General features: G+C 40.0%; 1 protein-coding gene across 2 annotated transcripts; it reads right to left on the bottom strand.

The window, feature by feature from the left end:
* Positions 1-657: 657 nt before the first annotated feature.
* On the bottom strand, positions 658-14,419 carry mars2 (methionyl-tRNA synthetase 2, mitochondrial). 2 transcript variants are annotated; one of them, XR_009513556.1, is made up of 4 exons: positions 14,073-14,419; positions 6,969-7,303; positions 4,956-6,210; positions 658-2,704 (listed from the first exon to the last, which is right to left on the bottom strand). XR_009513556.1 is itself a non-coding variant. In XM_059977150.1 (3 exons), exons 1-3 carry the CDS (start codon positions 14,365-14,367, stop codon positions 5,011-5,013), a joined length of 1,830 nt encoding a protein of 609 aa, XP_059833133.1. In that variant the 5' UTR covers positions 14,368-14,419; the 3' UTR covers positions 2,713-5,010. The 2 variants fall into 2 exon arrangements, 1 of the variants encoding a protein (XP_059833133.1); XM_059977150.1 differs by lacking the exon at positions 658-2,704 and having other exon boundaries at positions 2,713-6,210.
* Positions 14,420-23,870: the final 9,451 nt, after the last annotated feature.

Below are 23,870 nucleotides of genomic sequence, written 5' to 3'. Positions count from 1 at the left end.
GGAAAACTATGCCATAGTTATCTTCTCCCCATCTAAGATTCCTATAGTTATTTTATATGTTGATTCTCACTTATAGTTATTTCCTCAATCACGCAGACCGTCCACAAAACACCCATTGTTCATTTTATTTCCAACAACTATGTATTTCTGAAGGTACAGCAAGCCACCCACCTTGTTCGTGGACAGCTTGTCCCACGCCCATTAGGGCGGCGGCGAAGTAGCATCCTCGCCAGGACCACCAGACTCAAAAACGGTTACCTTTCCCACGTTGATCAACACCTCCACCAGCTACCCTACCCATCCACCACATCATCATCATTTCCTGTCCGTCACCTTTCCTGTGTCTACAGTCATTTTATGAACATACAATGTATACAAGCTATCTTATGTATTTATATTTACTGTATTGTGTTCTTTATCCTATTGTGTATTTTGTGCTGCGTCAGATCCAGAGTAACAATTATTTTGTTCTCCTTTACGCGTGTCTACTAGAAAAGACATCAAACAACTTTCAATCTAATTTAAGTGATAATAAAGACCGACGTGAATCAGAAAGGTTCTTTTCTACAATGAAGATAACTGGATTAAATTAATTCAAACAAACCTTAGTAAAATTATCTATACATAGAGTATTTTCAGAAACAAAACGTGTAGGAAAAGGAACAAAAATATTTATTGAGGAATCTACATAGAATTGACACAATGTACAATCATAAGGTGAATGTCTACAGGGCTATTCAGCACCGTCATCTCCTCATCCAAAAATCATTCTGTGTTCAGCTTGCTCTAAATTATGCCTATGTTCAATTTAATTCATTTATGCAATATTAATTTTAGTATGAAAAAATAAATTTACATTTTCCTACAGTGCTCGACCTTGTGTTTTCTTTTACTTAGTTATTTTGTAATACTTTTCGCAATGAACTTTAACCAAATCACTTGTGTCATTGCTACTGCTTTCTTCAACTCGAAGGTTAATGTTCAAAAATCATTCCAATAGTTATACCAACCTTTGATTCCTTTATATTGAATAATAAAATTTTGTAGGGACATGAAATAGCAGATAGCGAGATGTTTCCCCCTTGCGTTGGGAATCTGGAACTGAGCTGTATTGTTAGTGGGGGGGGGGGGGGGGGGTTGAGCTGTACACTGAGTCAATGAATATATTTACAAGGCAACAGTCATAATTTTGCATTAGAATGTAGGTAACAATTAAGAAATGAATGCAGGGAAGTGCATTTAAGATCAAGATCCTATCAAGCACAATCAAACTAGCTGAATGGCTAGTTTGATCAGGCTTGAGTGATCGCGTGCTCCCATTTCATGTGCTGCAAACATCACTTTCTTCAGGCTGTACCAGAATATTCACAACTGCATAGCCTTATTTTGACTTTATTGACTCTATCATTGTGATCAAACTGACGAACCTAAACTAGAAAAACTCTCAGCCTTTCATGTGTCTTTCTTACACTGTACCTATCACAACTTGAGAGTCACAGGAGGAAGTTTTATCATGTGGCCTGATTTGTTAACCTTCATTTACAAGCTATTTAATAGGTCAGGCAGCATTAATGGAGTTAAACACAGAATTTGTCACAGAAATGAGAAACACTGAAAATATTCTAAAACATGTTTAGACTATCCATTTTTTCCTCACTCCTATTTTTAGAAAAAACAGAAGTTAGGGAGTATTTATTACAGACAGGGGCAAACAAGCTATTTCTGTTCTGTATTTCAACGTGACCATCTAAAGATCCATTGTCTCTTAGCACCAGACTTCAGTCTGTTTAGAGCTTGCAGGTAACAGCACATTTCCTCCAAATGCATGCAAATCAGCCAATTAATTGATTGTTGTAAAGTGAAATGCACATGTGGTAGGATGGGGAGGGAAAGTTGATGAGAATATGGAGAGTATAAAAGTGGGATCAACACAGACTGGCATGAACTCAAGTGGGCTACTGGGTCTTTATGACCTTGGCAAGGTCCCCTGTGATAGACTCGTCGAGAAAGTTATGTCGAGTGTATTGAGCAGGAAGACCTAGAATAAGCACATGGTTCCCTGAAAATAGCAACACGAGTAGAAAGGGCAGGGAAGGTGGTGTATGGAATGCTTGCATTCATCAGCTGAGATACAGAATACAAGGGTTGGGACATCATGTTACAGATGCACAAGAATTTGGTTAGGCTGCATTTGGAGTATTATATTTACTGCTGGTAGCCACACTCAAAGAACAATATCATACTAGAGAGGATGCAGAAAAGTTTCATAAAAATGTTGGCTGTATTACTGGACTTGAGTTATAATGAGAGATTATTTAGATAGACTTAATCTGTTTCCTCTGGAACAAAGGCAACTGAGGGATGACATGAACAAGCAATACAAATCTGAGGTTATTGCAGATAGGCATGGTGAGCCAAAGGGCATTTTTTTTTAATAGATATTGTATGACTCTTTATGATGCAGTTCACAAAGCAGGTAGTTCCAATTGTGATGAAACTGCAGGATCTACAATACAATTATAGAGTACAGTCTCCCCCCAACCCTTCCAATCACCTTTTCATGGGTTCAAAAATCCAACCACGATCATAATGATACTTTACATTCAAAACAGATCTTTATTTCTTATACAAATAGTTTATGGACCATTGTCTTCTAGAGTAGTAAACAGTCACCTTGAAGCAATCCAAGATTGAGGCTTGAAATCTGAAAAGCAAAATGTAGAATATGGGATTGGTATTATATTGATACGATATACAACCTAACAAAATCTTCACCCAAGTGCTCAGTCACTGAAGTTGAAGTCACTGAAAATCTGAGGTTGATTATTTTCCCTTTGTATTTTTAAATTAAATAGTTTAATAATTGGAACTGATAGTTACAGCACAAAAACTTTTAGATCTTTTAGAGGCTTCACAAATGAACTTTAAAAAAACACAAAACCAGGTCTACTATTGCAAATATGAAAACAATTTGAAAAAATAATTCCACATTTAGAGGAAAAAAAACCTGAATCAACCATTCTTATTCTTGGAGATCACAAACTAGTTCTGTTACTTGGCATGAATGAGACTACTCCAGTAGCACAATATTCATAGATATAGGAATCAAAGAAAAAAAGGCTTTGTCCAATACAAAATAAAATTGTTATATGGACAATGGTTTAAAATAGCACTATAATGGTGCTAATGTGTTCACATCCAATCCAGATCCTAGCTCAAATGGCTGTTGAAAAGGTCATTAACCCAAAATATCAATGATGGGCAGATTAAGAGGACTTAAAAGGTAATTAGCAGCACTGTCTTTCAAAAGCCAATTTGCAGTTTTCAAATATCTAATTACAATCCAATAGGTTCAAAAATATAAATATAAATATCAAATTTGAAACTATTGAACATTGATTCAGCATATCACAAAAAGGGGCTTGTTTTCACCTCTCATCAGCTCCAGTTATGGATCTTCTTCCATGTTATATTAACTACAAGAATGACTATCTATAACTGTGTTCCTTGTTAATGAACTTCAATTATCTCCAATTTACAATCTGGCTACAGAATGAATATTCTAAATAAGAGTGCAGATGCTGGAATCTGCAGGAATTCAGCATCTGTTGGAGGAAAGTAATTGTCTATATTTTGGGTTGAAACCCCGCATTGGGCCATTCAAAATTTAATAGTGTATTCCTTGAAAGAATGCCCAGCTTTATTCTATTCCACTTTGTTTTATGTATCATCGTAAGTTTGTTAAAACTGGCAAAATTAGAACAGGATTAGAGTGACAATATGTGGCAGGGTGGAGATGCATCTCTATCGAAGGAGGTGTAAGGCGCTCCTTCCCTCTGCTAGCCTGCAGGTCACCCTTGGGCAAGGCGTAGCACCTCCTCAGCCCCCCCAACCGGGTCACGTGATGCCATGGGATCAGGTGGTGAATGGTTGTATGAACAGCTGAAGCGTATCACAAGTCCTGGTTACGCGAGTATTGACACCAGGCAGGCAATCTCAGAGGAGTATTGATAATGGCTAGGTTGCCTGTCTTGTAAAAGACACTGCCCCCAGAAGGCGGCAATGGCAAACCACTGCTGTAGAAAAAAATTGTCATGAACAATCATGAGCATTGATAGAAAAAGAATAAGCAGATTAAAGGCTGATGCAAGACCATGGCTGGCCACATCATACAACATGACACAATGATTATTCATGCTAACACAACTGTATATACATGTTATAGTGACCATCCTGTTGTACATACTAATTATTATAAATTACTATAAATTACACATTTAGACAGATGTAACGTAAAGACTTTTATTCCTCATGTACGTATATGAAAGATGGAGGTCATAAGGTCAATTCAATTCTATTGAAATGATGTATCATTGTCAAGGGTGAGAATGCATCTGAAGCAATTCAGTTTTAGTGCAAACCATACTAAGCTGGCAGGGTCAAGGACAGGGTCAACTACCTCTACTTGAACAACAACCTGCAAGTGCCAGACAATAATAAGGAAATCAAGAAAGGGAAAAAGGTAGTTATTTTTTTAAAACTATACAATACATGCACTGTTCTGGACACAAGACCATACACAGAATAACTTGCATGCTAACCAAGGAGTACAAATCAGGTTTGTAAAATATACTGGGCTCTACAAAAATATACCATTGCTGTGGATGGTTAAAAAGTAAGAATAGCAGAGACTTAAAAGGTGTTTTCAATATAAATAATTATATTAGACTGACAAAAACATCTAACATTTTAAAGATGAATCATTCCAGGCCAGTTTCATGCAGCTTGTGGTGAATGGTCACAAACCCATGTTCACAAATATTTTGGGTCAGACCTAATGTCATTATCTCAGAAAGGAGGAAAAATTATATTTATAGTTGGTAAATGTATAAAACATCTCATTCTAGAAACTTTGTTACAATATTTACACTATTTAATTGCTTAATATAGAAAACAGCATTTTCAGGATTCATTATTCACTAAGAATCTGGGAGATTTAGTGCTTCGAATTCACTTCAGAACGTTGTTTATCTTCTTCCGACTGCCTTGTACTTTGCTTGGTGTTTTATCCATCCTCTCTAATCTGCTAAACAGAAGTCCTGTATCAGGCCCCAATTTTCTTCCTTCAAAAATGCATACATTGTTATGGTATCTGGCCAAGAAGTTCAAATGACCCCAGTCTCGCTCATGCGGGCCAACAGCTAGCCGTGAAAGCAGCTGATCAGCAATTGCTGGAATCACCGGCTGCAATAAAATCCCATAGACACGGAGACACTCGAAAGTGACATAAAGTACTGTTTCCAGCCAGCAACGCTCCTCAGCAATTTTACGGTCAAGCTTCCAGGGTATGTGTCTATGGAAAAAGCCATTGGTTAATCGGACACAAAAATTAATGGCTTCTAAGGCCTTATAAATTTGTAGATTTTCAAAGCAGACCTTAACATTCAAAGGCAGTTGTTCAACCAACTTAATCATTTTGTAATCTTCAGCTGTTGCTCTGCTCATCAGGGGACTGTAGTCTTCTGGATGCCTTTCAGGAAAACAGTGATTTGAAAATGTTGAGTAGATTTGATCAGGATTCATGCTTTTACTTGTACAACGGTTAAGGAGGCCTCCTAAAGCATCTGCAAGCTCTGCATTTAGAATCTTCACCACCTTATCATCATAATAGTCACAGTCTGCATCTGGCACACCTTGCCGCAGCAAAAAATATCTGAAGCCATCAACAGTGTATACCGAAAATCTTTCAGTGGGATCAACAACATTTCCAAGGCTCTTAGACATCTTCTTTCCATTGACTGTCCAATGAGAATGAACATAGATTTGTTTTGGTAACGGCAAACCAGCTGCCATTAGGAAAGCAGGCCAATAAACAGCATGAAATTTGAGAATATCTTTTCCAATAACATGATGCATGGCAGGCAGATTTTGAACCTCTGGATAACCTGCTACAGTCAAGTAATTAACTAAAGCATCCAACCATACATAAATTGTTTGTGTTGGATCTCTAGGAACTGGAATGCCCCACTTCAAACGGCTTCTTTGACGTGACACTGATATATCTGGAACGTCTTCCTCTAGCCAATGGAGAACAAGATGATAGAATTTTTCAGGCAGAATTACTTGTGGATTCTTCTTTAACCATTTTAATAACTTTGGTTTAAATTCAGATAACTTGAACATGTAATTTTCTTCTTTAGTCCATTCTACCTGTAGGTTAAAAATAAAATTTAGAATAATCCAATGTACAGTCAAAGCATCATTTTTCTCTACATGAAAGCCAAACCGCAATTAGTAGGTACTTCTTGTGAAGTACCGTAAACTTGCCAGGGTGAGAATTACTAAAACAGTTAAGCTATTATCAGGCATGACTCAGTGTCAAATAGGATACTGATAATATCTTGATATAGCAGATGATCTTTTGAAGTTGAATCAAGATACCATAGTTTGCAAAGTTAGAGAAGGTCACTTCCAGCAGTCTTGCTGTACAAGTCACATCACTTTATGTAGCCAAAAGTTAAGAGATAAAGGAATACAATTTTCTTTCAACCTTTAGATAACACTAAAGTGAACAAAATACTGTGGCTGTTGGAAATCCAAAATAAAAATACAAAATGGTGAATTAACTTTGCCGGTCAGACAGAATATATGGAAAGAGAAACAGTTGATGTAACAGGTCAATGCAATGTTAACAGCAAGCTGATCAAAGAGTAATTATCTAAAAACATTATGGTTCTCCACACGTGCCACTTAACCAAAGCATTACTAAACTTTTCTATTTTTATGACAAAGCAAATGAATTTCTCCACTAAGGAAAATTAGGATACTGTACAAAGCAGCATAATGAACAATCAAGTGTATTGCTCCTTTCCATTTTCAAAATTAGCTCAATGCACTAATCCCATCTAATGTTTCTGATCAATAGTTAATGGTAGCTTTAAACTCCCCAATGTGAAGCATGGAATTACCTTGTGACCACTTTCCAAAGATACTTTAATAACAATTCCATGTGCATCTTTTCTTTCTAAAACTTGTGAATCAGAAAAGAAAGTCTCATCTGGAGTGGAGTACCATCCCTCATACGTTGCTTGGTAAAGGTAGCCTTTTTCATGCAAAGCACGCCAAAAATGTTGGACAGCGGTTTTGTGACGCTCCTCTGTAGTTCGAATATAATCTGTATATGAAACTAGGGACTTAGTGAACAATTTCTTGAACTCCTCAGATACACTTGTACAGAAATCCAAAGGGTTCTTAGCTGCAGCATCTGCAGCTTGTTGAATCTTCAGGCCGTGCTCATCTGTTCCTGAAACAAAGGAAATAGCTGATCATGCACGAAATATACAAATACTTTGATTAAATGAGAAAGAACTCATGGCTTAGTTGACTGCAGTAACACAGATGCTCTAGGGTAAATGATAGATTTTTAAAATACACGATTGCAGAACATTTAATTTTAGCCAACTTGTTCTACACAAAAATTAAAAATATTGAGAACATTCAGTAGGCTTGATCATTTCAGCATGATCAATGATCATTTCAGCATCACTACCATCACTGACTATCAACAATTGGGTTGAGGGCTATGTATCAAAGAGGACAATGTATGTTTCCCAAACCAAAAGCAATGAATGGACCAGGAAATCCACTCCCTAAAGTTGTTCAGATCTGCAGCATTCAAATCAGGTGCCCCGATCTTTATATGAAATAGAGATACGAACTCAATAAAGCAATCAAAGATGCTAAGTACCCATCCAAAATCAAAATTGAGTTCCAGACCAGCCATCACTTGTGGCAGGGCTTACATACTTTAACAGGCTACAAATCAAAGTAGTGCAGTATTGCCAACAACAGCACTTCCCTTCATAATAAGCTTAATGAATTCTGTACACATGTTGAACTACCCATCCAACAGCCTCCAGTGCACTGGTCCCAGATTCTTTTGCAGATGCAAGATCAGTCTTCCCGAGAGTGAACCCACAGAAAGTATCCCTGATCATGTCTTTAGATCTTGTGTAGATCAGCTGATGGAAGTATTTGCAAACATTTTGCAAACTCCCCTGTTTCCACCTGTGGTTCCCATCTACGAATAACAAGATAATGTGCCCAAATGACTGCCACTCAATGGCTGACATCTTGCATCATGAAGTGCTTGGAGAGGTTGGTCATGGCACATATTAACTGCAGCAACCTAGACATCATCAACCCACTGAAATTCACCTACCGCTGAAACCGGTCTCTGACTAGCATCTTCTTGGCCCTACCTCATCTCTGGAGCATCTGGGCAATAAAATTAATTGTTATCCTATTGCTTATTGATTGAAGATTCACCATTAATAATATAATTCTAAGCAAACTCATTAATGAACTCCATGCCCTGGGAGTCAACACCCACCTCTGCAAATGGATCCTTGACTTTCTGAGCATTAGACCACAATCAGTCAGGATAGGCAACAACACGTCTGCGATAATTATTCTACACACCGGTGCCCAATAAGGTTGCATTCTCAGTCCCCTACTCCACTCCCTGTATACTGATGATTGCATAGCCAATGAACATACAACAATGAACTGGAGTACAGAAAAAGAGGTGGATAAAATGGTGTCACAACAACAACCTTTCCACTGTCAACAAAAGAGCTGGAGATGTTGATAAGAGTTAAGTGCTTCAAGCTCCAAGGAGTGAACATTATCAATACTCTGTCCTGGTCCAACCATGTTACCATCATGGCCAAGAATGCACTGAAACACCTCTACTTTTCAGGAAGCTAAAGAAATCCGGTCTGACCCCAATGATCCTTATCAATTTTTAATTGATGAACCATGAAAGTGACATGGCAATTGCTCTGTATGTGACCAGAAACTGTGGAGAATAGAGGACGCAGCTTGGCACATCTCAGAAACCCCTGCATGGACTGTCGATATTTCTCACTGCATCAGAAAAGCAGCCAGCATAATGAAAGTCACCGTGCACCTCAGACATTCTCTCTTCTTACTTTTTCCATCAGGCAGAAGACACAAAAGCCTGAAACCACACACAACAGGGTCAAGGACAGATTCTACCCTGCTGTTATAAGACTATTACATAGTTCCCAAGTACAATAAATTGGACTCCATCTACCTCATTAAGATCTTGCACCTTGTTTACCTGCACTGCACTTCTCTGTAGCTGTTATATACATTATTCTGCATTGTTATTGGTTTACCTTGTAAGATCATTACACAGTGCATTGAGGCGTGACATGTCTGAATGGTATGCAAGAGTTTCCACTGTATTCTGGTACATATCAATAATAAACTAATATCAATTCTTTTCACAGATATAGCTTGGCCTACCAAGTACATCAAGCATTTTCAGCTTTCTTCCAGGTTTCCAACATCTACAGCTTTTTAAGTTTCAGTACTATGAAACATGACAAATGGCAAATCAATCAGTGATGACAAAATGTCACCATATCAAAAAGTAGCATTTACTCACCAATCCTTGCTGGCTACAAGCAGTAATCAGTCCCTACAGACCACAGACCTACTTTAATTGAGCTGTAAATAACCAGTATCAGCCATCTTTAGTCAAAATATTTTCATCACTGACAGAAATCAAGGAAGGCACTAACCTGGCTATTAACTACTTATCAAAGCAAACACAAAGGCATATTTGTTTTCAATCAGTATTTGGAGTTTTTTTTAAAACCAGAGGATCAGTCCTCAAATTTTAATTTTGAGTCCCTGGGGTTTCTGTCCTTAAAAGCTTTTAGATTACTGACGCAAACTTCTTTGCCACAGCAAAGCTGTTTGATGGTCTTAATCAGTTAAGATGCAATCCCATTGCAAATGTAATTCTAAACAACTATGTCTATTATTTAAGTGTACTACGGCACTCATTACACTTGCTTAAAACATAAAAATGGCATTTTGAATTCAGAGATTTTTCTGAGCAACTCTCCTCAGAAAATCTACCACGTTTCCTCTACAACTCTGCTTGTTGCATTGAATCCATTTCATTTACAGCTGCAGTTTCATATAAAGTTACAATGAACAATGTTACAAGCTGACCATCTGTAATACAAGGCAATGTAACATCCCACTCATCACATTCAATGGAATCACCATAACTAAATCTTCCATCACTAAAGTGCTAACCACAAACACATAAGTCAGCCGCATAATTAAAATATTGATCTTGCAAGAACGTTGGAAAGCAAGTGCCTTGTACCTGACACACTCTCTAACACCTCATTGTTCCAGCGTTGAAAAGGCACAGCAGTTACTCACCTCCGACAATTATCCTACACACTGGTGCTCCACAAAGTTGTGTCCTCAGCTCCCTACGTTACTACCTGTACGCTGTTAACAGCATAGCTATATTCTGCTTGGACTCCACCTACAAGTTTGTAGATGGTATCAGTGTTGTGGGCTGTATCAATGATGAGTTGGAGTTCAGGAATAAATTAAGAACTTATGAACATGGTATCATGACAACAATCTTTTCCTCAAAGTTCAGCAAAACAAAAGAGCTTGTAATTGACTTTGAAAAAGAAGGTGGTGCACATGCTCCTGTTTATATCAACAGCGTTGAAGTTGATTGAGTTGAGAGCTTCAAGTTCCGAGGAGTGAAACTTCACCAATACCTGTCCTGGTCCAATCACATAGACGCTACAGAAAAGAATGCACACCAATGCCTCTTCTTTCTCAGGAGACTAAAGAAATGTTGATCCTTACCAACTTTTAAATGAAGCACCATAGAAAACATCCTATCTGAATGAATAACAGCTTGGTATTTTAACCGCCATGCATGACTGCAAGAAACGTGAGGACACTGCTCCACACATCATGGCAATAAGCCTGCCCTTTCTTGATGCATCAGTTAAGCAGCCAGCATAATCAAAGTCCCCAGCCATGCTCTCTTCTGCCTTCCCATCGGGCAAAAGATACAAAAGCCTGAAAGCATATACTACTGTCTCCAGGATAGGTTTGAAACCAGTGTGTGGAACTATTAAATAATTCCTTATGGTTTACCTACACTGCACTTTCACTATAGCTGCTATACTTTATTCTGTATTGTTATTGTTTTACCTTGCTCTTCCTCAATGTGTAATGATTTAATCTGTACGAACAATGAAAGACAAGCTTCGCACTTTATCTCAGCTAATGTGACAATTCAAAAGCTATTCCAATTCCACTCTCACAGCATCTTCCAAAGGCAGGAAATGTACTTTTTGAATCAATTCTCAATTTCTGGCACACCCATCACCTTGGCAGTCTCTTAAAACAGGAACATGTCTGAATATATTACAAGTCAAGCAACCCAAAGTCAGTCTCGTTTGTGGAACAAACATTACACATTTTGATAATGCTTTATATTTCTATTTAATATTGCACCCTGTAGCTAATAATTATAGAGATAAAAACAGAAAGTGTTGTTAATATTCAGGTGAGGTGGCATCCACAAGCTGGTGAGCAAAATTCTAACTCTGTCTAAAGAAAATCAAAATACTGCCAATGCTGGAAATCAAATAAAAACAGAAGCTGATTCAGAAAGAGCAAATTAGAAGCAGCCATTTCTCCCACCACCATAGACACTTTAACAGACAATAAACACATAATACTCTTCTAACACACACAAAATTCTGGAGGAACTCAGCTGGCCAGGCAGATCTATGGGAAACAGTATAGTCAACATTTCATGCCAAGACCACTCAGATGCTGCCTGGCCTGCTGAGTTCCTCCGGCATTTTGTGTGGGTTGCTTGGATCTGCACCTGCAGATTTTCTCTTGTTTGTGATACTCTTCTAACTGCAATTTTGTATCCTTCTCTTAACCCATTTGGTCTCAACCAATCAGAGATATAAACATCAGGATGTCCTTTATCAACTACAACTCAGCATTCAATTCCATCACCCCCTCAAAACTAATCCATAAGTTTCAAGAATTTGGCCTTGTGCAATTGGATACTCAATTTCCACACTGTAGACCCCAGTGGTTCAGATTGGCAACAACATCTGCCCCACAATCTCCATGAAACACAAGAGAACCACATGGCTGTGTGCTTAGTGCCCTACTTTACTCTTATTTTTATGACTGTGAGGCCAAGCACAGCTCCAATGCCATGTTTAAGTTTGCTGGTGACAACGCTGTCATTGGCCAAGTTAGCCTACTGGGATGGGGGGGGGGGAGAAGGGGGGGGGGTCAGAAGAACACCTGACCAAGTGGTGTCACCACTACCTCTCAATGTCAGCAAGACCAAGGAGCTGATTATTGACTTCAGGAGGAGATACTAACTTAAATGCCATCACAAAGAAAGCACAGCAGTGCCTCTACTTTCTTAGAAGTTTGTGAAGATTCGGTATGACATCTAAAACTTTGAAAAATCTCTATAGATTTGTGGAGGAGAGTATATTGACTGGTTGCATTGTGGCCTGGTATGGAAATATAAAAGCCTTTAAATGGAAAATTCTACACAAAAAAAGGCCCAGTCCAAAACAGGTAGAGCCTTCTCCACCACTAAGCACATTTACACGGAGCACTGTCGCAGGAAAGTAGCATCCATCATTAAGGACCCCGCCCCCCACTCCCCACCCCCAACCACCCTGGCCATGCTCTCTTCTCAATGCTGCCATCAGGAAGATGGTACAATAGCATTAAAACCCACACCACTAGGTTCAGGAACAGTTATTACCCCTCAACCATCAGGCTCTTGAACCAGAGGGGATAACTTAAGAGGCCACACTAGGAGTACTGTGTCCAGTTCTGGCCACCTCACTATAAGAAGGATGTGGAAGCATTGGAAAGGGTACGGAGGAGATTTACCAGGATGCTGCCTGATTTAGAGAATATGGATTATGATCAGAGATTAAGGGAGCTACGGCTTTACTCTTTGGAGAGAAGGAGGATGAGAGGAGACATGATAGAGGTGTACAAGATATTAAGAGGAATAGACAGAGTGGACAGCCAGCATCTCTTCCCCAAGGCACAACTGCTCAATACAAGAGGATATGGCTTTAAGGTAAGGGGAGGGAAGTTCAAGGGGATATTAGTGGAAGGGTTTTTCACTCAGAGAGTGGTTGGTGCATGGACTGCACTGCCTGAGTCAGTGGTGGAGGCAGATACACTATTTAAGAGACTACTAGACAGGTATATGGAGGAACTTAAGGTGGGGGGGGGGGGTATATATGGGGGTTAGAGTTTGAAGGTTGGCACAACATTGTGGGCTGAAGGGCCTGTAATGTGCTGTACTATTCTATGTTCCATCACTGAACTGTTCCCATAACTTATGGACTCACTTAAGAACTTTTCATCTTGTGTTCTCGATATTTATTGCTTTTTTTTTGTATTTGCAGTTTGTCTTTTGCACATTGGTTGTTTCTCCACCCTGTTGTGTTCAGCCATTGATGATGTTTCCTGGATTTTCTGAGTATGCCTGGAAGAAACCGAATCCCAGGATTGTATATAGTGACGTACATGTACTTTGATAATAACTGTGAACTTTTGTTGCTAACTAAACTCACTTGTTTCCCTCAGTTTTGACGAAGAATCACAGACCCAGCCAAGAGTAAACTGTCGACATTTCAGGCTGAGACCGTTCTTCAGGAAGATGTGAAAAAGGTACAGACTCCTTCTAGATAGTGACGGGAATTGAACCCTCGTCGCTGGTGCTGTAAAGCTTTACGTCAACCACTATGTTACCGTTCACCTTTTACACTATTCCAAGGTTCAATCTTAAGTTTAAGGCACAGAAGCTCATTTTTCCAAAGAGACACAAGAGTCAGCAGAGACGCTGAAAATTGGAGCAACTAACAATTGCCTGGTCCAACTCAGAGGGTCGAGCAGCATCCGTGGGAGGAAAGGAACTGTTAACGTTTCTCGTCGAAAGCCTGCTTTAGGACTCGTCTTTTCAATCAAATACGAATCAAACACCAGGCTTCTACATTAAATTCCACCTCAAATGACCTAGATTTTCCTGATTTTTACATACCCAGCTTTCCCAGAGAAAGGATCTGGAGCTGATAAGTTGAATGCTTCCCCCTTTGCAACTGCTGCCTGGCCGTTACCTGCACTTTCTGATTTTAATACAGTACCTGTTGTAAACTTTGCTGCTGTCCCCGATAGGACCTTGAAACGATACAAAGCGTCCGCCAGCACTGCAGAGTACAGATGCCCGATATGAGGGAACGCATTCACGTAGAAAATGGGGGTAGTGATGAGGAGAGGACTGGGTTCAGCCGCCGGCCCGGAACGGGCTCGGCCTTGGCATGCCGAGCGCGGAACCAGGCGGCATCTAATAACCTCCCCACTCCGGAGCACCGGCTGGAGCCGACTAGTCCCTTGAGACGTCAGCTGACGGGAGAAACACGATGACACAAGGCCCCACATTCAAACAGCAGATCAACTCCACAGTTGCCGCTTAACACGCCATCTTACTCAGCGCCAGCACCAAAGCGCATGCCTAGCAACAACCAATCAGCACGTCCACTGTGCACATGCGCAGAAAGACCAGAGTCCGGCGTCCTGAAGTGTGCGAGGATGTGGGTGTAAAACATCTGAGAAGCAAACAACAAATACCTCTTTATCCCGTCCTTAAATCACCTGACATTTTGCAGCTCAATTGTAAATCTAATATAGAGAGACTCAAGTAGAAGAACATGAATTTTATTGAGCAAACACGAGGAAATCTGCAGATGTTGGAAATTCAAACAATTTTATTGATGTTGATTGAGGTGATCACTGCTGGCTTGTACTGAAGAGCAAGCTTCAGCAAGGAAGTTGTAAGAGGGAATTAATTGTATTTGGAATAATGGAAGGGGAGGTTACTATGGTGGTGGATTTTGTCGAAGGAGGTGGATGATCGTGTTGATGTTTCATACAGAAAACTGACTTCCTGTTTGTCGTGACGAGGCAGTTCTAACATAAATCTCCCTCAATTTGCATCTCCTGCACACAGCCCAACTATCGTTATCTTCACCAGCCTGTTGGTTGGTAGCAGCAACGTTTGTGTCAACTACATTGGTCTTTTCACTAATCCTCACGGTACTTCTCTGAAACTGGTGCTTTTTGCCCACCATCCAAGGAACCAAACTGTTCCAGTTTGCAGCGATTCACTGGCACTTCCAAACTAATCTACAAGTGTTTGCTATTCATAACGGTTCCTTATGGAGGACACAAAAGTTGATTGTGTGACTGCGTCGCAGAGCACCTGAATGCACCCTACAAGGCTGACTATGGGCTCTCAGTTTAGAGCTCTATCCCAATCTTCCTGGCCTCCTGCACTTTTTTAAAGACCCAGTCTTATTCTTGAGGAATAACACTTAATCTTCTGTCTGACAATGTAGTAGTTTTCCCAGACTTAATGAAATCAACAACTTGTAGAAACTTTATTTCAGAATTGATCATTTCTGTATGGTCAGGTAATTGACCTGTAGATAGGATCCATTCCCCACCCCCGCCCCCATTACCTTGAACTGACCTGCTAAGCATTCTCCAACTGCCCTTGTGTCCCTGCTCCTAATTCTATTTTCTCCTTTCTTTCTCTGATTGTTGTCATTAATCTAACAAGCATATCACCATGTTAACACTGGCGTCAGGTGATTAGAGATATTCAGCTGTTATATCCATCCCTTATCCATTTCACTGCAACTTAAAACTGTTTTCTGTCTTCCCCAGTAAAAATTATGAAGAATGAAAGTAGCTAAATGAAGTAAGTCCACATGCAGGTTTCCCCTTGTTTTTAACAATAGACATCAAGGACAATTAGATGAGGACAGTAATCATCCACCTTACCAGAGTGAGAGTTTGTAAGTTCATCCTATTCTTGAAGTTAAAACAACCATAATTGTGCAGCATACATGTAGTAGTCCTAGAACCACCTCAACTTACACATATGTGGAACTATTTAAAACCACATTACCATCACACAAAAACTTACTAGTCCCTGTGGCAAAAGCTAGTCAGTTAATGTCTTGGGGAGAATTCCACAATCAAAATAAAATCAGACAAGGAAATTAAAACTATTCAGTCCTGAAGAAGGGTCCTGTCCCATAACATCGACTGTTTACTTATTTCCATAGGTGCTGCCTGACCTGCTGAGTTCCTCAGTTTTGTGTGTATGGCTTTGGATTTCCAGCATCCACAGACTTTCTCGTATTTAGAACTGCTTCTCCACCAACAGTTTTAAACTAAAAATCTATTATCTTAAATTTTCCAGCCAGTCATAGAACAGAATTGGTTTATATTCCCTCAAAATTCCTAATGCCCATAAATATCCCAAAAAAATCAGGTCTCAATTGATTTTTCATTCAAAATATCAACATTCAGCCCAGGAAGAGAAAAGCTGCTGGCAAGCCTTAAAATAAACTTAGAGCATTGACACAAGAAAAGGCATCTTTTGCTATTCTGATCCAATTTTACTTTACTTACTTTATATTAATTTACTTTTATTGTCACCAAACAATGGATACTAGAGCGTACAATCATCACGGCGATATTTGATTCTGTGCTTCGCGCTCCCTGAAGTACAAATCGAAGTTAATATAATAAAAATTTAACTTATAAATCATAATTAGAAAATAGAAAAGGGGAAGTAGGTAGTGCAAGTCAGGTCTGGATATTTGGAAGGTACGGCCCAGATCCGGGTCAGGATCTGTTCAGCAGTCTTATCACAGTTGGAAAGAAGCTGTTCCCAAATCTGGCCGTACGAATCTTCAAGCTCCTGATACTTTCAGTACTTGACAAGAGTTTTGTCCAACAGCAGCTCAAAATTCCTGTATTAAGTCCATAAGATATAGGAGCAGAATTAGGCCATTTGGCCCATACAGTCTGCTCTGCCAGTCAATTCTAGTTGATTCTTTTTTTCTTTCCTCAGTTCCTCTGCATAACCTTTGATGCTGTAGCCAATCCCTGTCTTAAATACACCCAGTGACCTGTCCTCCACAGTTGCCTGTGGTAATAAATTCCACAAATTCGCCACCCTCTGGCTAAAGAAATTTCTCCGCATCTCTGTTTTAAATGGATGCCCCTCTATCCTGAGGCTGTGCCCTCTGATCTTAGACAGCCCCACCATGGGAAACCTCCTTTCCACTTCTACCCTGTCTGGGCCTTTCAACATTCAAAAGGTTTCACTGAGATCCCCCCTCATCCATCTAATTTCCAGTGAGTACAGGCCCAGAGACATCCAAAATTCCTTGTGAATCTCCTCTGAACCCTCTCCAATGCCAGCATATCTTTTCTTAGATAAAGAGCCCAAAGCTGTTCACAATACTCAAGATGAGGCCGCGCCAGTGCCTAAGTTTAAAGCCTCAGCATCACATTTTCTCCCCTTTAGAAAATAATCCGTACATTTATTTCTTCTACCAAAGAGCATGACCATGCATTTTCTGACATTGTATTTCATTTGCTACTTTCTTGCCCATTCTCCTAATCTATGTCCTTCTGCAGTCTTCCTGTTTCCTCACACAACCTGCCCCCTTCATCAATCTACATATCATCTGCAAACTTGGCAACAAAGCCATCTATTCCATAATCTAAATCAATGATATACAGAATAAAAAGAAGTGGTCTTAACACCGACCTCTGTGAACCACTACTAGTCACTGGCAGCCAACCAGAAAAGGATTCTTTTATTCCCACTCGGTGCCTCCTACCAATCAGCCAATGCTCTAACTGGTATTACCTTTCCTGTAATACCATGAGCTCTTAACTTGGTAAGCAGCCTCATGCATGGCATCTTGTCAAAGACCTTCTGAAAGTCCAAATATATAACATCTATTGCATCCCCTTTATCTATCCTACTTGTAATCTCCTCAAAGAATTCCAACAAGATTGACAGACAATATTTTCCCTAAAGGAAACCTTGCTGACTTTGTCCTGTCTTGTCCTGTGTCACCAAGTACTTCATAACCTCATCCTTAACAATTGACTTCAACATATTCCCGACCACTGAGGTCAGGATAACTGGTCTATAATTTCCTTTCTGCCACCTCCCACCCTTCTTAGCGAGTGGAGTGACATATGCAATTCTCCGGTCCTCTGGAACCATGCCTGAGTCCAATGATTTTTGAAAGATCATTACTAATGCCTCCCCTATCTCTACCGCTACTTCTTTCAGAACCCCATGGTGCAGTTCACCTGGTCCAGGTGACTTATGTACCTTTTGGTCTTTCAGCTTTTTGAGCATCTTCTCCCATGTAATAGGAATTCACTCACACCTCTTACCTCACACCCTTCAACACCTAGCACACTGCTAATGTTTTCCACAGTGAAAACTGATGCAAAATACTCATTTAGTTCACCTGACATCTCCTTTTCCCCCATTACTTCTCCGGCCTCATTTTCTAGTGGTCCAATATCCAATCTCATCTCTTTTATATTTTATACACTTGAAACCGCTTTTTTTTACCTACCTTGATATTGTTTAATAGTATTCTTTCATATTTCATCTTCTCACTCCTAATGATTCTTTTAGTTGCTTTCTGGAGGTTTTTAAAAGCTTCCCAATCCTCTATCTTCCTGCTAATTTGTGCTTTGTTGTATGCCCTCTCTTTTGCTTTTCCATTAGCTTGGAGCTCCCTTGTCAGCCACAGTTGTACTATTTTGCCATTTGAGTATTTTGTTGTTTTTGGAATACATCTCTCTTCACCTTCCTAATTTTTCCCAGAAACTCATGCTCTGCTGTCACCCCTGCCAGCATTTCCTTCCAATTTACTTCGGCCAGTTCCTCTCTTACATCACTGTAATTTCCTTTGTTCCACTGAATCACAGCTATGTCAGCCTTTCTCCCTATGAAATTTTATGTTGAACTCAATCATATTGAGATCACTGCCTTCTAAGGTTTCCTAACTCAGCCCACTAGGATTCAATATCTTCCAATCCTACGTCACATCTTGCTAATGATTTGATGCCATTGTTTTCCAGCAGAGCCAAACCACACTTCGCCCCCACTCTCCATCTACCTCCCTATCCCTCCAATACTATATGTAACCTTGGACATTCACCTCTCAACTACAACCATCCTTCAGCCATGATTCAGTGATGGCCACAACATCATACCAGGCAATCTGTAATAGTCCAACAAGATCATCCACCATATTTCTTATACTCCATGCATTGAGACATAACACTTTGAATACTGTATTTGCTTTTTGATTCTGCATCCCTAATGCACTGATGTCTACCCTGTTGGCTGCCTGCCCTTCCTGACAGTCTGACTGCATGCTATCTTTGTTTGTTTAAAACTATCCATCCGACCCTGAGTTCCTTCACTCCGGTTCCCATCCCCCTGCCAAATTTGTTTAAACCCTCCCCAACAGCTCTAACAAACCTGCTTGTGAGAGTATTTGTCCCTTTCAGGTTCAGGTGCAACCTGATCCTTTTGTACAGGTCATACATCCCCCAGAAGAGATCCAAATGATCCAAGAACCTGAAGCCCTTGCCCCTGCACCAGCTCCTCAGCTACACATTTATCTGCCAAATCATTCTTCCCTGACTGGCACATGGCACAGGCAGCAATCCAGAAATTTGACAACTGGAGGTCCTGTTTCTCAGTTTTATTTCTAGCTCTAAATTCTCTCTTCAAGACCTCATTGCTTTTCCATTCTGAAAGGACAGCCCACTATTCTGAGACTGTCCCCTCTGGACCTGGACTCTCCTACCATAGGAAATATTCTCTCTACACTCAGTTTATAAAGGTCATTTACTATTCAATAAATTTCAAGTAGGTCACCCCTCATTCTTCTAAATTGTAGTGAATACAAGCCCAGGGCCATCAATCCTCTTCATACGACAAGCCGTTCAATCCTGGAATCATTTTCGTGAACCTCCTTTGAACCCTCTCCAGTGTTAGCACATCTTTTCTAGAGTAAGGGGCCCAAACTACTCACAGTACTCCAAGTGAGGCCTCGCCATTACATCCTTGACTTTATATTCTAGTCCTCTCGAAATGAGTGCTAACATCACATTTGCTTTCCTCACCAGCCTACAAATTAACCTTTAGGGGATTCTACACAAGGACTTTCAAGTCCATTTGTGCCTCAGATTTTTGAATTTTCTCTGCATTTAGAAAAGTTCTTTTAGTTCTTCTGCCAACGTACATAACCAAACACTTCCTGACACTGTATTCCTTCTATCACTTCTTTGCCCTTTCCTCTCTCTGAATCATTCTGTAGCATCTCTACCTCCTCAAACATACCCTCCACCTGTAGTTGTATTGTCTGCAAATTTTGCAACGCCATCAATTCCATCATGCAAGTAATTGACATATAACGTAAAGGGAAGTGATTGCAACATAGGCCCCTGTGGGACACCACTACTCGTTGGCAGCCAATATGTAAAGGTTCTCTTTATTACTGCTCTTCCTGTCAATCAGTCACTGCTTTATCTGTACTAGTATCTTTCCTCTAATACCACAAGCTCATAACTTGTGAAGCAGCCTCATGTGTGGCACCTTGTCAAAAGCCTTCTGAAAATCCAAGTACACGTCAGCTGATTCTCCTTTGTCTATCCTGCTTGTATTTCTTCAAAGAATTTCAATAGTATTCATAGGTTTAAAACCAGATCTTTGTTGTTCTAGTGAACCAAATTGCACTGTAGGAACAATGTATCTGTCTGTATTGTATTTTTTGTTACATGTTTATTATGGGTTTCGATAATTTGTCAGTGGGTGGTGGTGTGGTCCAAGCAAATGAGTATAGTTACGTATTCATGCTTTGTCTTAGTTTAGTTTAGTTGAGAGGAAGTGAGCCGGAGGTAATTTTTTTTTTGTTAACCACTCAATTACACTAATTTGAATGCTCTTTATTCTTATTTCACTATATTGCTAATTTACTTTGGTTAGTTTTATTGTAAATTGCTATAGGGTCATTCATCTTTGCTGGTTTCGTATTAAAGGATCAAATGTACTTTTTTCAACTTGGAACTCAATTATTTGGAAGCACGTCATGCAGTGTCAATTCCCATACTCAATCTCTCAGTGGTTTTGGTTTATTTTCAAGTAACCACAACAGATAAGATTGGTCCTTCAGAGGGTACCTGGAGTTGACCTTTGTCATCACAAAAATCAATCCGTAATGCCTCTACTAAGTTCATTGTTAATTTTGGATGTCAGACATAGTATGTGATAAACAAAATATTCCCAAAATAATGATAGAATTTTAAATTCTTTTTCTTATATCATATGTCCAAAAAAAGTTTTACTGCCTTGATTCTCCAGTCACTTCGGCCTCTTAAATTGCCCTGTAAGTTCGAAACAAGATCAAGTGGGGTCTATCATACAATTGGCGAAATTTCCTTTTTGCAGTAGTAATTTTGTTCAGACAGTAACTGCAATATATAATGACAGAATACCAAACCTCTGCATCAAGTAGATTGCAACATAGCAATAACTACTTCTGTATTTCTTATAGACTTATAAGACAACTGCAAAGTCTAAGTCAACCACTCCACTAATGGAAGCAAGTTCCCATTTTTAATATGACTGTGAATTGAAAAATAATTTATTTTTCATCTTGTTAGTACTCTTGCCTTAGGATTATTTGTTACTTAGCAAATGGGTCTTTACCCAGTGGAAATCCATTTAGGCTACATTTGCCTTGAACTCCAGTCACTGATTTTCATCAAATTTGATTTCTAATCTGTGAAGTGACTTATTGATTTGACAATAACACCAAATAACAAAACAAACTAAACAAGCTCCAGTGTGGTAATCTCCGGATTACTCCCGGTGCAATGAACTAGGGAAGGTCAGAACAGGAAGATAGTGCAGATGAACGAGTGGCTGAGGAGATGGTGCAGGGGGCAGGATTCTGGATCATTGGAACCTATTCTGGGGAAGGGGTAGCCTGTACAAGTGTGACGGGTTGCTCCTGAACTGGAGTGGAACCAATATGCTGGGAGAGAGGTTTGTTAATGCTATTGGGGAGGGTTTAAACTAGATTTGCAGGGGAGTGGGAACTGAAGTAAAGAGGCAGATGATGAGGCAGTTGGTGCACAAGTAGCGACAGCTTGTAGGAAGTTTGTGAGGATGGATAGGCAGATGTTAGAGCAAAGATGCACTCAGTCTGATGGTTTGAGATGCATCTATTTTAATACAAGGAATATCATAAACAAGGCAGATGAACTTACAGTGTGGATCGATACATAGAACTATGATGTTGTCGCCATTACGGTGATTTGGATGTCTCAGGGGCAGGAATAGCTGCTGAGTGTGCCAGGCTTTTGATGTTTCAGAAAGGACAGGGAGAGAGGCAAAAGAGGTGGGGCAGTGGCACTACTATTCAGGGAGAGTGTCATGGCTGCAGAAAAAAGAGTAAGTCATGGAGGGATTGTCTACTCAGTCAGCATGGGTGGAAGTCAGAAATAGGACGGGGGCAATAACTCTACTGGAGGTTTTCATAGGACCCTCCCTAATAGTAACAGGCACATTGAGGTGCAGATTCTGGAATACTGCAGTAATAATAGGGCTGTTGTGATGGTGATATTCACTTTCCTAATATTGACTGGCATCTCCTTAGAGCAAGGGGTTTAGATGGGGTGGAGTTTCTTAGGTGTCTTCAGGAAGACTTTCTGACACAATATTTAGATAAGCCAACTAGAGGAGAGGATCTGGTATTGGGAAATGAACCTGGTCAGGTGTCAGATCTCTCAGTGGGAGAGCATTTTGGAGGTAGTGATCACAATTTTATCTCCTTTACCATAGCACTGGAGAGGGATAATTTGGGAAAACATTTAATTGGGGTAGCAGGAAATAATTAGGCAAAAACTTGGGAGCAGATATTTTCAGGAAAATACATGGCAGAAACTGAATTGACTTTATTACTTATATCCTTCATATACAGGAGTTAAAAATCTTTACATCTGTCTAAATGTGCAATTTATAGTAACTTATAATGAATATTATGTACAGCAGGATAGTCAATATAGCATAAGAAATACAGTTGCATCAGCATGAATTAAACAGTCTGATGGCCTGGTGGAAGAAACGGTCCCAGAGCCTTTTGGTCCTGGCTTTTATGCTGCAGTACTGTTTCCTGGTTAGTGGTAGTTGGAACAGTTTGTGGTTGGGGTGACTCAGGTCCCCAGTGATCCTTCAGGCCCTTTTTACACACCCGTCTCTGTAAATGTCCTGAAATGTGGCAAATGTTCAGGGAACATTTGCTTGGCATCCTGCATAGGTATGTTCCATTGAGGCAGGAAAAGGATGGTAGTGTAAAAGAACCATGGCGTACAAAGGATGTAGAAAATCTAGTTAAGAAGAAAAGCTTACAAAAGGTTGAAGAAACTAGGTACTGTTAGAGCTCTAGAAAATTACAAGGTTACTAGGAAGGAGTTCAAGAATGAATTAGGAGCCATGAGAAGGCCTTGGCGAGCAGGATTAAGCAAAATCCCAAGGCGTTGTACAAGTATGTGAAGAACATGAGGATGAGCCGTGTGAGAATAGGACCAGCCAGGTCCGGTAGGTGAAATGTGTGCATGCAGTCAGAGGAGGTAGCAGTGTGATTTTGATAAATGACCTGGATGAGGAAGTAGAAGGGTGGGTTGCTGATGACACAAAAGTTGGGGGTGTTGTGGGTAGTCTGGAGGGCTATCAGAGGTCACAGCAGAACATTGGTAGGATGCAGAACTCGGCTGAGAAGTGGCAGATGGAGCTCAACCCTGATAAGTGTGAAGTGGTTCATTTTGGTAGGCCAAATTTGAAGACACAATATAATATTAACGGTAAGACTCTTGGCAGTGTAGAGGATCAGTGAGATCTTGGGGTCCGTGTCCATAGGACACTCAAAGCTGCAGTGCAGGTTGACAGTGTTAACAAGATGTATGGTGTGTTTGCCTTCGTCAAATGTGGGATTGAATTCCAGAGCAGTGAGATAATGTTACAGCAATACAAGACC

This window comes from Hypanus sabinus, chromosome 8 (genome assembly GCF_030144855.1).
Source record: "Hypanus sabinus isolate sHypSab1 chromosome 8, sHypSab1.hap1, whole genome shotgun sequence".
Lineage (NCBI taxonomy): Eukaryota > Metazoa > Chordata > Chondrichthyes > Myliobatiformes > Dasyatidae > Hypanus > Hypanus sabinus.
Note: the sequence above shows the minus strand (reverse complement) of the source record. Positions and strands in the feature narration are given on the sequence as shown.

Excerpts from the sequence above, each read along its gene's own strand:
- mars2 (XM_059977150.1), bottom strand. The coding sequence starts at position 14,367 with ATGTGGGGCCTTGTGTCATCGTGTTTCTCCCGTCAGCTGACGTCTCAA. Across the intron at positions 7,304-14,072 it reads AGCAGCAAAGTTTACAACAG|GAACAGATGAGCACGGCCTG; the intron begins GTACTGTATTAA and ends CCTTTGTTTCAG. Across the intron at positions 6,211-6,968 it reads CTTTGGAAAGTGGTCACAAG|GTAGAATGGACTAAAGAAGA; the intron begins GTAATTCCATGC and ends TTTAACCTACAG.